The sequence below is a fragment of the Atheta coriaria genome, unplaced genomic scaffold, assembly GCF_025399875.1.
Source record: "Atheta coriaria isolate IRGN ID8LTWV9N9 unplaced genomic scaffold, Caltech_Dcor_3.1 hic_scaffold_10_pilon, whole genome shotgun sequence".
In the NCBI taxonomy this organism is placed as follows: domain Eukaryota; kingdom Metazoa; phylum Arthropoda; class Insecta; order Coleoptera; family Staphylinidae; genus Dalotia; species Dalotia coriaria.
This window is the reverse complement of record NW_027045452.1, coordinates 3876839-3893562: the sequence shown is the minus strand read 5'-3', so window position 1 is coordinate 3893562 and position 16724 is coordinate 3876839. Positions and strand designations below refer to the sequence as shown.

General features: G+C 36.6%; 2 protein-coding genes across 2 annotated transcripts in view; one reads left to right on the top strand and one right to left on the bottom strand.

The window, feature by feature from the left end:
* Window positions 1-2196: 2196 nt before the first annotated feature.
* Window positions 2197-16724, top strand: part of Eip74EF (Ecdysone-induced protein E74) — a 54424-nt gene continuing 39896 nt past the window's right edge. Inside the window, exons 1-5 of the mRNA XM_065314756.1 lie at window positions 2197-2684; window positions 11098-11161; window positions 11387-11614; window positions 12042-12248; window positions 12319-12568. Coding sequence (XP_065170828.1) covers window positions 11525-11614; window positions 12042-12248; window positions 12319-12568 — 547 coding nt within the window. The 5' untranslated portion in view covers window positions 2197-2684; window positions 11098-11161; window positions 11387-11524. The remainder of the gene's footprint in view (window positions 2685-11097; window positions 11162-11386; window positions 11615-12041; window positions 12249-12318; window positions 12569-16724) is intronic.
* Window positions 3955-10265, bottom strand: Lsm11 (U6 snRNA-associated Sm-like protein LSm11). The gene is made up of 4 exons (XM_065314765.1): window positions 9896-10265; window positions 7345-7472; window positions 4862-5000; window positions 3955-4796 (listed from the first exon to the last, which is right to left on the bottom strand). The coding sequence occupies exons 1-4, from the start codon at window positions 10230-10232 to the stop codon at window positions 4540-4542; spliced, it is 861 nt and encodes a 286-aa protein (XP_065170837.1). The 5' UTR covers window positions 10233-10265; the 3' UTR covers window positions 3955-4539.

Below are 16724 nucleotides of genomic sequence, written 5' to 3'. Positions count from 1 at the left end.
TAAATAATTTGATCCTTGAATAACTCCACAATCTTGATTCTTATTCGTTTCTCACTCAAATGCTATATTTTCTCTAATTTTTTCAAATATCTAACTGTAAATATAATTTAACTTATAGATGAACTCACTGATTAATTACCTCTTTCATCCTCTCTTTGTTTTACTCACTACTTGGACAAGTTGAATTCGATCGCGATTACTTCGGCAATAAATAAATTGCAAGCCGATGATAATAATTGGCGAGCGAAATTGATGCGATTATAATTCATCTGAAATGCTGAAATTATACACTCACTGGGCGTTGAATCCTGAGCTTAGAAAACTCGCCTTCCGACACCCAGCCATGCATAGCTATTATGAGATAAGCATGCAATAAAATGCAAAAAATCAGATTCTCTACTTTCTATTGAGAGCTACCCATATACAGTGTTGCCATGTGTATAATATCACAAAATTAAAACTTTTCAACGTTAAACATCCTGGGATGGTTCAAGATGAGTGCGCGGAATCTTCTTACCCGGTGTACACACCTCCAGCGCGTCTTGGCGGTTGTTGTCGCGGTCGTTGTGGCGGTGATTTATTCGAACACGTGGTATGCGTTCCTGCGCATTCATCGGGTAACGTACGCGAGCGTGAGCGCGAGCGCCGCTCGTCGAAACGTAGTACACATTATCGAAGTTGACCCATTTCACGGCGAGTGCATTCAGCTAGCGACCACACAGGTTCTTCACCTCGCGGTCATCCTGCCCGCCTGCAAGTTCGAGCCACGGCGAATACAAGTACGCAACGCGCAAGTACTTCAAGTACTGCCAACTCCCAGTGCAAAACTGACTTAAGTCACCAAGGCGTACAACCAATATGCTCTAGGTAGTCCAAATTATTAGAATTACCAAAAACTATATGCACTATTATAACATTGGGGAGAATGTTTTTGATTTTAAAGTCAGAAAATAAATATGGCAGTTTGTTATTAGAATATTTATCGATTATTTGTTAACGTTTACAATTATCGATGGCGCTGATCAATGCTATCAGACGCGGAAGTGTCCTTAATACAGTCGTTGCGCGCCTGCCTTTTTTTCGGTCCGGCGAGTCTTGAACAACAGTTCAAGGCGCTTGGCTTGCAGTTGCAATTCGCCGCATTTCACACCGGGCCTTGTACTTTATTACGCGGCGTGTGAGATGTTTTAAACAATATGATTGCACGCCATACGAATCAAATTGTTTTTGTGTACGCTTATCTACGAATCTGCTACAATTCAAAATAGGGCCTATAAAACATAATGAGATTTATCAAAAATACATCAAACTATTATCAAAATAATTTATACAGATGAATTGGTTTGGTTTTATTTTATTATTATGCAATAAATTATTATTTGTAAAGTTTAAGAGTGCATGTAACCGACGTTGGTAACCAACTTATCTGACATACTATAATAGTATTGGAATTGGTTAAAAATAATTTTACAAATATTCCCTATTTTTACTGAATACTTCCGTATTTTACTAAGTACAGTTTAGATGACAGCAATTATTTAGTAAAGTCGCTAATTATCCATACAATGTAAACTATAACAATTCTTTCTTCTTTTTGAATAAGTATCTAATTAAATTTGGCAATTATAAGTCATCTTATCTAGACATTTTCTATTTTATAGTTATATAACTTCTGCATTTCTAAGTTCATAAAAAGTTTATTAAAAGTACTTATGTTCATTAGATTACCATTTAATTTAAAATTAATATTTCCATAATATTTCTTATTATAGAATTAAAACGTGTGTTTCATAATAGAATTATATTGCATAATTTTTATTATTTATTATTTTTATCAAGAAGAAAATTTTTACCGTTTATAACAGATAAGTAATCCTTAAAGGAAACAAAGTCAAAATAATTAAATTGGCTTAGTATAACTCAGTAAATTGATCAGTTTCACCGTCGATTTTATAAGATGTTATGTGATATAAAGTGAAGATAAGTAGATTAGTCATAACCAAAACTATTCTACCCGCCCGCCATAGACAACAATAATAAAATAATTCTAGTAGTGCGCGCTCGCGAAGGCCGGTCCCCGGCGCAGCACGCCGCGGCCACAGCAAAGCCAAAGTACGCCGCGAATCGCGATACGTACTCGCGAGGTGAGCGTGCGTGCGTCGCTTTTAGTCTGTTTTAGTCACTCGGCGGCCGTTTGACGAATCGCGCGCGCACTCTCCGCACACTCAGCCGATACCGCGTCTTTGCAAAGCGCGCTAAAACTACGCGCAACATTGCCAAAACTATGCTCCAACTTTGCATCGATCACAAAAACTCACAGACAATCGTGCTGACACAACCAGCATCCAATCAAACCTGAAAATGACACTCAAATAAAAATGCAACCCGATTAACATTCAACCTGTATGGATTATATTTTGCTATGCTATCATGCGAAGGACTTAATTAGAGTTTAGTGATTAGTGATAAGACTCGAATTGGATTATAACAATGTGTGACAGTGATGATCAACTGTTAATAACTCAGTGACTTACAAGAATAATTTAGTTTGTGGCAAATCAGTGAGAGTGTTTACCATACTTGGATTATTTTATCGATCAACAATGTCATACGCATATCTGCATTGATACAACCTATAAACAATTTGGACCAGTTTTGAGCACTCTGGATGCACCAGAGATAAGGTGTGTTGTATATTTTAACCTTAACTAATTAAGTAATAATTAATTCGTTCACTGGGTAATTGTTATTGTTTAAAACGCACAACCGTTTGATTTTTTAATATAAATTAAGTTTATGTTTCTTATCGGCGCATTTAGAATGTTATTGAGGTAACCAATAAAAACAAAAATTTAAAAAAGTCATTAACCTGCGATAAAGATTAGGAATAGTTTATGTTCATGAACGTGAAAATCGACCACGCGACCAGAATTTGAACCGCATTGTTTAGTATTGTTTTAGTCGGGTTCACACTGAAATATCTATTGTTTAATGAATATTATTGTCATCATTTATAGTCTTACATTTTCCTGTAATCATCTACAGGAAAAATGTAAGGTGCAGCGTTATCACAAAACATAATCGTAAAGCAATACAGACATATTATTATGAAGTAATTTATTAAGCGGTGGGTTTAACAGACGTCAAGCCAAAAATCAAGCGCGAAATATAAATTTAAAGTTTAATTTAATTAAAAACACGCACCTATATATACCAATATTTCATATTATTGATTATTTATGATTTTACAATTTGTAAAATAAGTGCATTTCCGTTATTAAACAGGCAGAGTATGATTTTGTTGTTGTTTTGTATTTCTGGTTTCTTGTTGTTGTGGTCGTCGTGAGGCTCGTGTGCAACTAGCATGTTTTAGTAAGTAATTAAGCTATTTTCGTAAAGAAAGCATTAAACTTTGAGAACGATGATATTGTGCGGTAAACTATTATTGCTGGCGATTTTGCCACACGCGCGACGCAGTAAGCCGATTGCGCAACGTGCGTGCCATTCATAATGCGTCTGCGAGAATGCATTTTCAAAGAAAGGAGGAAAAAAGACAAACGGACGTACAAATCACACCAGAGCAAATTGCCGTGTGCGGTACTCTAACATCAGTAGAAAATCATAAATACTTCTATGAATTCAAATTTCATTCATGGTTACAAAAATTGTTTACGCAAAATCATTCTTCATATTTTTACACAAGACATCAAATTATTATTAGATTTTATTACAAATCTTGGTTTACCGTAAACAAGTTATTCTTTAAATATTTTATATTTACTGTTGAGTAAAAGCGTTAGTAGAAAAACGCCGACAGATTCGGTGAAAGTCTATCTTAAAAGTGTTTTTATTTACGATTTACATTTCATCTAATTATCCATTCGTGCAAGAAGTAATTAGAAAACCGAATAATCAAAATTACACACTGGTATATTCTATGACTGTTATTAAATATTTGTGTAAAATGTTTTTATTTAGAATATTATTTTTATTATAACAGAACAGTTGTAAAACTAGTATATAAATAAAATTAATGCAATATTCAATGACACGCTTCCTCAACAAAAACAAAAACCGCAAAACTCACCAAGTAACACACATTCAACAGTGGCACTGCCATTTTTGCAAACTCGTCGCGGCAGAATTTTAATTAATCAGTCTCCAAACTTGCCCAAAGCGTATTACATGTGTAGGAATAAAAAAATATTGCCTTGATGAATAATATTACCGCAGAAATAAATTAACATACAATATGTCTCAGAAACTAATCAGAATTTAAACGAAAATAAACGAATATCTCCTAAAAAATATAAATGATTAAATATTTCAAGCCAAAATAAAAAATTAATATGGTGATGATTTGATATGTAAAATGTTTAAAATTAATTAACATTTAAGTTCATAAAAATAGTCGAGATATTTCTTCCTACATGACGACATTTTTTAAGCAAATAAATAAATATATGCCGTATAAATGCACTAAGCGTCTTTGGAGCGTACAACATTGCAAAGAATAGAAAACGTGTGTAAAGTCTAATGTTATGATTGGCGGCCTTGCGCGATCGCGATAAACACTACCTGTTCGCCTCTAACGAGCAATTCATTAACGCGCCTATGGCAGAGCTCGCTATTTTTATTGTTGCGTCCGTACACGCCCGCCGTGAGCATCTTCGCCAGCTTGTGCATCTCAACGCGAATAGCCTCTGAGTCAGTCTTGTGCTTTTCAATTTCCGTGGTATCGATCACTTCATATGAAGGGAAATACTTCGCAAAGTTTTGATGGCTTGAGGCTTCACCTGAAAACACAGTAATCTCGGCGATAAAATTTCAGTCATCTGTTTTTATTAGTCAGTTATCGTACCAATCGCGGGCGTTTTTGCTTTTTTTCTTCTGATCCAGTACTCATTAACGTTATTCAACGTCATGTTCCAGTATTTATCGAATGCGGTAACTTTCGCGGAGATTACACCCCGAATTCCGTGGCTGTGGCGAATTTGTACCTGTAGAATTAGATTATAATTATTAATACGAAATCAGGGAGCGTCACAAATCGCAAGCAGCAAGTTAGTCGCAAAAATATAGCGTGTAATTGAATTGTCCTTGTGATTCTGACATTAAAAAAGAATTAGAATTGAATTTCACAAGGTCGACCGCCCAGCGCTGACTACTTCATCATAAAACCTCAACCGAATAGCTTCAAGTAAAGATATACTTCATTTCCTTCATAGAGTATTAAGAAAATTGTTATTAAAATTTAACTAAAAAATTTTTATTGCCTATTCTAAATTTCTTGTTGTACTTGTGATTTGTGGTGTGATGTAGGCTTGTTTATTGCTCAATACAAGGAAATGTTCACGCGCATTCATGGCCTCATGGCTAGCAGACACTTTTTGTCGGCAGCACAATTTCTATAAAACTCACGCGTCGACCTCCCCGCCATCGGCTGAGACATTGCAAACATTGGCGATTTGCTTGCTCGATAACGAGCCTACCTACGTTGTCTCTGCGGCGCATTACTGCTCACCTAGGCAGCGCCCAATGCCACACCAGAAGGTTAGTTAGTCAGTCGGCCGGTCGTTTTGCTTAATATCATGGTCAACGCCATGGCCAACACCAAATTCAAAACCAAAGCGAAACCAACAGCCAAATCCGCAACTTTGTCTTAAGTCATTATTCACCACAAAAGCAGTGGATTTAAACCGCATCATTTAAAAGATGATCACAATGGTAAAAACCATTATGTTTATAATAATACGGTTGAAGTGTTAAGTCTTGTTAAAACAAAGAATTATGTTGAGAAGGTTAGGCGCAAAGTTACAGACGTGAATAGCAAAAGCAACTTTTTACTTTCTCGGACCTTGTGCGAACTTGTGTTAACATTGAATCGAGGACTAATATGACAATTCAATTTGTTTAAAAATCTACATCAAATCAATAAATATTGCACATTTGAGGAATGAAAGAGCGAACACTAATTTTTCACCTTGTAAGATGATAAAATTAAACATAATCAGAATATTGCGCATAAAATTCGTACATCGTTACGTCAATGTCAGTAAGAGTTCGCTCTTTGCATGGTTACTTCCATATAAAGCGAAGAACGCGCTCACCGCCGATGGCATTGAAATGCGGAGGACCTTGGCAAAGGACCTTAAATTCAAAACCGTACACTTCACCTCAGACACTCTCACATATACAGACACAAACACAAAGTTAATTCACGTAATATAAATACATAATTATGTATAAAAATGTCCAAAACTGAGCATCATGCAAAAAACTTCAATAAAATAATAAAAATCTCATTATCATTATGATTTAGGATAATAATAACAAAACGTCTGTTCGCACAATGTTCATTAGTAAATATAAACTGTTGCGGTGATGAATATTTTGTTAGCAACAAAAATGTAATATTTGTTAACTTCAAAACGTAAACACTTAATGTTTGTTTCGGTTGTGGAAGAAAGTGAACAACATTATTACGAGTTTACTTCGTTGCGTCCAAATTCAATGTGGTGTAATAACAATGCGATTTACGATATGAATTAAATGAGTTAATATGAATGGGTAGTAATATCTCAGCTTGGATAATTATTACGTTAGAAAGCATGTTTGTTTTCACTTTCATTTTTACTGCAATTTAATTCATTGTGGCAAGAATAGCGTTTTTTAATGGTTAAATTACTTTAACACTTTGATTTATTGTAGGTTATACCTTTTTTGTGTGAAGGCGCCGGGCAATAGGATTTTTACAAAAATATAACAAAATAAATGACGATATTTGGATCAAAATACCTAACTTTATTTTGCTTGTTTTTAATAAACTTTAATGTGTTAACTCATTATTAGTACAAAAAATAGTAAAAATTGTTTAATATTATGAGTCTTATTAACGCTATAAGATAAAAATATTGTTTAATTTTTATTTTCGTCCAAATTCTGTAGCCATTAAGTTTGTTTATAATCACGCGGCATTAGAAATTGATCGTCAGAGTGAATGACTGCTCGGCTGGCGCTAGATACCGGACCGAATGAGAATGCGCGGCGGTTTGCGAACCGCGAGCTGTGAGTGCAGGCGCGACGCGTTCACTTTCTTTGGGAGAAAGTGCTTTTTACGCCAAACGCACCGCTAAACGCGTTGTAGTGTTGCTTTTTTTTCACTGGCATTACGTCGAAATAGCTGAACGTCGTAAATAATTAAGCTCACGCAATCGCCATTGAACATAATCCAAACAAAACATTGTTATGCATTAATAACGCATCGAAATTAAACACAATAAAAGTCAAATAAATTTATTTCCGTTACGCAATAACAAAAATAATTAAATTTTGATTACTTACGGTGATTTGAAGTTGATGAGTTCTTGCTTTTTCTAAAACACCAAATACTCCTTCACTATCTTTGTATGATTCCATTTTGGTGAAGATTGTTTGCAAAGGTTTACGCGTTTTCGTCGATTTTATGGGCACTGAAATTTTCAGAAAAAAAAAAACATTACGTTATGACTTACTCTGTATAATTATTGTAAACTTATCATCTTATCAATTAGGTCATGCATTTGTTTGGTAATTATTTTTATTAAAATTTACGCAAATCCAAATCATTTACATTTATTTATGTAACTATAACACAAGATTTTAATGTTTGTATATTTTTCGCTATTGCCTGAAAGAAAGTCTAGGAATGTCCAAATAACATTTTCTAAACATTTTCCGGCGATTCATTTTCCTAGGCTAGATTATAACCGCGATGCTATTGCCGTGTGTGTGCATGTGTAGCATGCGAACTTTGCGCGGTCGTTCAACTCGACCGAACCGCGAGCTCGCGAGCAAACGCGACGCGGAGAGCGCGAACGCGCGCGCGCGCACGAAACGAAACGCAAAACGGCGAAACGCCCGCCGCGACCGCCGCGACGAGCGACGTTTATTACGGAATAGTCGCGGTCTAGGATGCGCCGGCGAGGAGTGCATCGCGAAAGCGCGCAGATGAACGCGAACGCACTTGCACTTTGAGGAGCAACGTGCGCTCCGTTCCCTGTTCGCATCTAGTCGATCTAGTCTCAGTTCGTCTAAACAAGCTGGTCTTGCTGTGGAGAGAATGCCTTGCACTTGGTCTTGTTGCTTGTTGCTTTATGCAACAATCGTGTAGGTACTGAATGTCATAAAAACGCACGCATTATAACAGAAATAGTAATTTGCAATTTACTATTTAGCAAATTTCTAGGCAAAAGTGAAATGCACTCACTCGACTCCGTAATAGTGGAAGTAAAAGAAAGTTATTGCGCAAACACGCACCAGCATTATGATTGCAATTGCATTTAATTCCATCACAATATCTAAATTATAAAATAATGATTTTATACTTTAAACACAAAAATAACTAGATTATAGAGATTATAATCCAAATTTAAAAGAAATAAACTTGGGATAATGGTTGGCGCGACACAGTTTTGCGTTTGTAAAAAACCGTGCATGATAAAAATAGATATCCCTGACGTTGGCCAGGAAACTTGTGCGACACGAGGACATTCGAACATTCGTACATTCGTCTAGGTTCACTAATATTCATCTAAAAATTAACCATGTCAAACTTCACACACGAAACTTTTGCACAATAAAATAATATTTATTTGGCTCCCGGTAGGCATTCAATGAAGTTCATTAATCTGTCAGTGGCAAACCTTGAACCTATTCCGAAAAGTTGCACAATTGTCGCGTTTCCCTGCCAGCTTTATTCGAAATTATATTTTTATTCAAAACATGTGATAATAATAAATGCTGGTAAATTATGGATGGAATTTAGATGCTTAACACGGTTTATCTCTTTAGCGTAATTCGCCGCATTTTCCGACCACCAACAAACGAAATATAAATTTCTGTTTAGTCTGATTTTGCACACACTCATAGTAAATACTGACTCATGAAAACTATTAGTATACATTCACATGTATGTCAACACGTGTGCAAAAAAAATATATTGCTATAAAGTTTATTATTTATTTTCCCTGCAAAAGTATCACTTTTTTATCCCCTTGACCTACTGATATAATTTCCGGAATAAAAAATGTTCGATATATAATTTTAGCTTGCTGCAGAGACTAATTTAAGAGAAACACAGATAGATCACCAAATATGAGACCTTTTCACCGATGGAACTCCCGCTATCCTATTTATATTCATATAGATCTACACGTGTACCTCATTTCCGCGTATTGTTAAATCTCCATTATTCTTCTGCTGTCATCGTCGTGCGCCACTTAAGTTTTATTTCAAAAACTAAGCACACACTCATTTGAGATTTTTTTTGTGACATTTCCAACATTTTCTTTTGTAGTTTTTCTCATCTTTCTTGTATTTATCTTATGGTGATAAACCTTTACGTCTAATTAATTACCCAAAACAATTTTTCTTGTGTTTGTGCGTTTGCGTATCTGTAGATGTATGTGATTGTTAGTTTTGGCTTATTGTGGGTCGCATGTAAATATAGAATGGCCATAGACGGGACAGCGTGCGGAAAATTACATAAGTAACAATAATAAAGATCTCGTCTTCTGCTCGCGTCTGGCGCGTTTTCCTCGCTTTTCACGCGCGCACGACGAAAAACGATCGCGCCTGCCAAGTCTGTGCAGGCCGTTGCTCCGAAATTCAAGCGGGAGCACTGGAACAAAACTATATTTAAATTAACTGTCAATGACTCGCCGAACCGCATTCGATATACTACATGTTAATACAATTTATTTCCTGTATTTAATATGGCTATCAGCATTATTCAATAAAACATCAATCACGAGTGGTCATCTCTCACTCATCGAAAGATCTTAATAAAATATTTCACCCAACGCAAATACTATAAATATTTACTTTTATTTTTAACTCGTCAGTTGTCACTTACTTTGATGCGGTTGGAAACGTCTCTGAAACTGGTCCACCTGTTGCTCCTTAGAACTCCCCGGCTTGGGTTTTTTAAATACATCGCGCTGTGGCTGATTTGCGGTAGCGCCACCTTGTTGCATTCGCTTTAAATGTGAATTAAACATTGCTAGGTTATCAAACGTTTTCGCGCCAGGAACTGGTGGTCGCGCCGACTTGCACTTCAACGCTAACAACGGATCGAATTTTTCACTATAAAAGTCCAACTTTTCTTCAGTCGTCGTTTCCTTCGCTCCCGTATCCTTGTCATCGTCTTTTTCCTTATTTTTTGGCGCACTATCACCAGGACCAGGCTCCATTTCACTCGCTACCGCACATAAACACAATAGAGTAATTATCAGCTGGTTTTCGTACGTCTGGCGCCATCTGTTGCAAACTAGAGGAAGTGAAACATTACGCGCGCGCGCTTAGTGTTTAAATGTTTCAATTTGCAAGCGCACGCGAAAACTTTCACTGCTTGAAAAGTGCATAATTGTTTCCTTGTGTTTTCTTCGCTTGGCCCCCGCGTAAATATTCTTGAAATGCAAGATTATGAGTTTGTAAAGTTGCATGCAACACGCGCGCACGCCGTAATTGTGTAAAAGGACGAGTCGTTTGCATAATTTCACACAGTTTTAAAACTATCTGATAGGAATGAACTGAAAGACATTGCAAAAAAAGTTAACGAGCTGCTGGTAAAGGTGATAGTTAATCAGATAGAAAGTTTTGTCGTGTGGTAATGGACATGAAATTTCCATATGTTAAACTGGACATTAATCCTACAAATAAATATGATTTGCTCAAACAAAATGTTCCTGTGCTAATTGTTTCGTGAAGCGATCGATTTCCGCGTTTCTAAGCCACGCACACGAGACAATAATTATTAAATTAGTCGCATCAATGAACTGTGGACTCTTTGGCATGTTGCGGTGCTGCTGTTCAAGATGCAAATTGCACTTTCGCTCTCGAACCGATCACCGCCGCTGATTATATTATTACTTATTATTACCTGCCGAAGAGCGCAATTAACAGCGGCACTTGCGTGTTGAACGCCTTCCGCATTTATTCTAATTAAGTCGACTATTTTTTAACTTTTTATTGCATACTTCCCTACTTCCTACCTTTTTAATAATTTGTTTCTAATCATGTTGCTTTTTGGCTTATTGTTGTATCTTATTGTTGCAGGTGCTGTCGGAGCGTCAGCGTTCATGTGTCGACAAAAGTTCGATATCTATCGCGAAATCTCACGGTAATTCATACTCTATAAAATATATCACATTATGTATACATATTGGTAATGATCAAAAAATATTATTTTAATGGCTTTGACATATGAATGGGTGCATGCAAAATTTAATGATTCAATTTTACTGCCAATACATAACAATAAAATCGTAAAATTCAGTATGTGGATAATAAAAATCATAATATTTACAATATCCCAATGTAATGGATTTATTAATATAATTTTTAGATCTTTGTTAAAAGCCAATTGCCTTGACGGACGCGCAACTTTTGGGGGATAAGTCGGGGCAGCAAGTTTTGGACCCAAGCAGCGTCCCTCAGCCGCGCAACCGTGGCGGGGACCCACGTCCTGGGGGCCGTTTCGCCCATGTCGCTGGCGATGCCCTTTATTGACAACGACCTGCTTTGGTGTCCCGACAACGATGGCAAAATGGTCGATTTGTCTTCCTGCCTGCAGGTGTGTACAATAAAATATTACCTTAGTATTAAGTGAGCTAAACAGTAATTTAGTCTCACTATACTTACGCTTAACTAATCGACCCTGTAATAAAGTTTAGAGGCGTGATGCCTTTGCTATTTTTTTACTTCCACCCAATTTTCATATTAAGGTTTTTGTAAGGCACGGCATTTTATATGGCCCTATCCAATATCAATGCAGCCGCGACAAGTTTGGCAAGCTTTACCCGTGACCAAATCCCTTGACTAAAGTACTTCGGTCACGACATTGACCGTACGTTACCAAACTGTCGCTTTTTGGGCCACGATACCGTGGTAAAAGAGGCGCTATAGTAGTGGAAGTAGAAAAAAAAACATATTATTTGCGGAATTAAATTCATTTATTATTCAAATTCCACTCTTTTTACTAATATTACCATTTATGTTAGGATGCATCAGTTGCAATTGGGCAACAAAATGGCGCCGCCGGAGGCGGGTTGGGTGAATTGTCCCAGTCTGACCTCTCAAGCCTGGTGCCGCCGATGCAGGAGGATCAAAATCACATGCCCGACACCGAAGACATTTTCAAGCATCTCAATGATCCCACATTTGAGTTGGACAACCTACTGAATGAATTTAATGCTCAAGAAATTAAGGTAAATATTACTATACAGTTGTTTTCCTACCATGTTTGAATTGTTTGATTCTAAATTTCGTACTTTTTAGCAAGAAGAAAATAACAATAATGTGCCGAATATGGATCACACGGTGAGCAGTTCGAATTTGAACCAAAAGAATCCGCAACAGGTGATGTTGGAGATGCGTTCCACGGCTATTAAATTTACTATAGCCGCCGCCAACCCGTTGCTGGCGGAAAAATTAGCAGCGCCAACTACAAACGGTCAGCATCTGCACAATTTAAATACTCCACAACAACGGCAACAGATGGCGCAGCTGACACCAAAAGTTGAAAAAGGTAAGTGTAGGAATGGTTGCCTATGTTGAGACACTATAAACCACTGCCAGAATCGTGAACGTATTTCAATACCATGAGTCGTGACGAAACTTTAATAAGACATTCTTACGAGTAGATCGAATTTTTTTGAAACTGTATCCCGAATGGAGGTACATATTTTGAAGATTTTCTTGTATTTTAATAAGTGATTTTAAGTATTTTAATTGGACAGCATTTTACTGGTTCACTTTTAATTTTAAAAAATTAAAATTTTCTGCGAAAAGAAATTTAACACTATGAACGAAAATACAACTCTTATGAAAAATACACCAATTTGAAACATAATGCTTGTCATTATGCGCATTATTGGTCTTCGTCCATGTGTCTCACGCGATGTTCAACTCACGGAGGGTCGAAGGGTGTGTATGCACCACTTAATCACTGACGTATTCATTCGGTCTGCGCTCGAAGCCCTGATCTACAAAGACACAACGTAACGTATTCAAACAGTAGTCCAGTCACGCACGAAAAATGCCATCATTCATCCGAACGACAGAGTCAAGTGTCACAACTTCCAAGCCATGGTGGTGTCGAACTGTTTAGTGTCAGATTTATTAGGGGGTGTTTTAATTGCCCATTGAGTAGCCATGGATAAAAGTTCATGTAAACAAAAAATACTATGGGAATAAAACCTCAGAAGACAAGATAAAAAAGGTTGAGATCGGGTAACTCCAATTTCACGTTGATTTCATGGCTGTTTATTATATTTCATGTATAGAAGCTGTAATGTCGTTAAAACTTTGTTGTAGACAATAATGAGGTCTGTGTTTTTGAATAACAGTTGCTTCCTGAAGAAATTTAAACAAACATGTAGCCACTGAATTAGTCTTTAAAAGCTTTACTAATAATGTACGAGTATAATATTCATCACATTTTTTATAAGAGATTAGGAATGTTATAAGACGTGACATTTAATGTTATTTTAAAATTCTCCCTTACGAACAAAATTACTCGACTGATATATTTGAGTGTTAGGCACGTGTTCAATTTTCACCCCCAAATTAGTAAAAATAGTAAAAAGTTAACTTAGATAAATATTTTAAACGATAATTTTAAAATGTGGAAATAACATGTAAAAAGTTTTTTCCTGGCGTGATAAATTCCCCAAAAAGTAAATTAAAAATAGAATTCGTTTTACTGCATAAATCTCCACATGCATATTTAATAAAATTATATTGTTTTAAATACAACAATAGTTTGCCTAAATTCATAGTTAGAATGTTTTAGGAGTATCACATATTATATAATACATGCTAACAAATTTATAACTTACGAATTCAACTCGCAGTAACAAGTCCATAGTTATTCAAAGAACTTCTCCCACATTTCATAAATTTGGGTCGCCTTAAATACTTCGGAAGTAGAACATGGAAATAAATCATGCGGCACTCACCGAATATAACGTTTGCGACTTTATCTGCGTTTTACGACCTACAAGTATGCCTAATTAATTAGGCCACCCCAGATATCATACAATTAACGAATGTGGTACAAACCTTTGAAACATGGCTGGCGTAGGCGTCGAATTGAATCAACAGGCACAACCAGACTCAACAAAGACAAACAAAAAACATGAATAGGGGGATAAATTGGGAAGCGGCGCAAAAAGTGTTGATTAATTGCTCTAGGGTGATGTTCAAATATTAAAAGTAGAAAAAGGGTTAGTCTAGAAAGGAGGTGACCTAAAAAGGACCACTAGAGGATGTTCCAATGTGTAATATGAACTTTACAGATGATTGATAATAATTTACCGTGTAGTAAGTTGAAAGAAAGGAAAAGGAAACTGTAAAAACAATTTCCTTTGCTGCGGATTTTCTGTTGTAATTTATCTACCAGGTGCAGTTTAACATTTTCGTTAAATATCAAAAGTTTGAAAGTCTTTCATAGAAAAAGCTAGTTTTTTTCAAACTACGCATTAAAATTCTAGACTCTTCGAAATTCTGCCAACCTGAACTTTAGATAGTGTATCGTAAATTACGGCAAACCACCACATGACTATTAGCAACAGGTAAGACGCGATCGAGCGTTCAACGAGTCGAGCGTATTCTGTGTTCAAAATCAGCCTTGTAACCGTTTCGCCGTATTTTAATTTTTAATAGCCATCGCGCGAATACGCACTCGTGCTTCATCATTTTCGTTTGGACATACTAAAAGACGACAAAACAAAATTTTCTAATTATATTTTTATGTCTTTTAAAAATTATGTAAATATCAACGCATCTGCAATTAAATACGTGTTGATTGGTGATTCTGATAGTGATTGTAAGCATGATTCCAATTTCTAAGTATCCGGTGAATTGCGCAGAGGAAAAAACGCAAAAAAGTAGCATTTGACGTCGTCGTCGTCGTTGGCAGTAAGCAGGTCATGGCTGCCATTGCGTCAGTTTCACTTCTGCATAAGGAAGTCGCGTAGCGGCGTCGAAAGAAAGGGAAATCCTTACGGGCGCACCGCGAAAAGCAGCCACGAAACCGCTCTCGGCGCGATTGGCAAACGTGTACGCGAGATTAAATTGTTCGCGGAGATGCCGCAACACCTCCTTCGCCGGTTGCCACACACACCGACTAGCATTTATTCTGCGCAGTTCTCATCATCATCATCATCCTAGCCGATCGCAAGCGCCGCGCAGAGTCATTAAGACGATTCCTTGGTTGGATGCCTGAATTACTCTTTCACAATACGAGAGGCATTTTAGCGCAAGACTGTGATGCATGAAATCGAAAATGCGATTTTTAACGTTCACTAAAGAAAATGCATAGGAAATGCACCCAGTTTCAAATGTCGTTATATTGTGACAACAATTGGTTTGCTATTATGTCGTCCAGAATGCCTGGCTTGACTTTATTGCCTTGCATCAACTGACATTTAAAACGAACATATTAGTACATACTATTAGTACATTTGATATTTAACTTTAGTTTTGAAACTTTAAATTGTATATAGTTTGTTAACAAAAATATAATTCATTCCTTATATAATTCTGTAGAACTAAATTAATTTCTACCCATACGTAGATTTTCTTGATTTTATATATTGGTCAGTATTGACGATGTAACTCTTGATAGTTTTGAATTAGCACGAGCTGGGTGATTAAAAAATCACACCGTGTACGGCGTTGCGTTGTTGCGTATCGCAGGGAATGCGGTTCAAAACTCGCCTCAACTTGAGGCGACTTAACGGTCAGAGCGCTTATCTCGGTTGCTCTTTACGCACTTGTCGATTTAACTGATTTTGCAATCGTCGTAATGAAATAATGAAAACCTGAAATATACCTTATGGATACTGAGATATTTGGGTATAATTAATATCAATAATGATCTGGAAATATTCAAACATCTTGATAAATAAACTATATCAAGGATAATACACTTTGATTAAAATATTTTCACGTATCAACAGCTTTTACTAAGATTTAATATTTGCCCACGGTAGATGTGTACATGTAACATTTATTGAAAAACGTTTAAAGCATTTAAGACGCTTAAAACGCTTAAAATGTTTACTGGCTTCACTGGGCTTGCCAGATTCGCTTCTTAGCACTCTGTGTCTCCGCTGATTGTACACGGCGAACGAATCGAACGCTGACTTGCACAGGTGTAGTTCACCTCGTGCCAAATAAATACTCATTTTGGCACGAAACGGATTAGGTCGACACTCGCGGCACGAAGCCGCAGAACGTGAGACATGTGTACAAGATGCGCACACATCCAGCGAATTCACCACCACGTCTTTTTTCTAATAAAACTAAATTCTAATAACTAATAACTAGCTGGTTTAGCAATCGAAGGAATTTCCAACGCAAAAATTTCAATCTTTCTCAATATTAATAGTAGTTGCAAGTGTTTGTGATATCCGAGGAAATTAATGCGGAATTGCGCAAGCGCTACGAACTAAATTATAATTTATAAACTGGAATCATACATCACGAGCGCCGCAATGAAAGAGAAAACACATGTGAAAAAAGCGCTCTGGGCTATTGTTGTTGTTGCAAGCGCACGAGCGCACGAGCACAAGTGTCGTGTCGAAATTGAGGCGTCCAAGAACAGAAACACAAGAACTTTGCGCACGATGTAAATTGGTGAAGTGTTAAATGCCATAATTGCAAACTTATACCTTTTT

Excerpts from the sequence above, each read along its gene's own strand:
- Lsm11 (XM_065314765.1), bottom strand. The coding sequence starts at position 10,232 with ATGGAGCCTGGTCCTGGTGATAGTGCGCCAAAAAATAAGGAAAAAGAC. Across the intron at positions 7,473-9,895 it reads ACGTTTCCAACCGCATCAAA|TGCCCATAAAATCGACGAAA; the intron begins GTAAGTGACAAC and ends TGAAAATTTCAG. Across the intron at positions 5,001-7,344 it reads CTCATCAACTTCAAATCACC|GTACAAATTCGCCACAGCCA; the intron begins GTAAGTAATCAA and ends CTAATTCTACAG.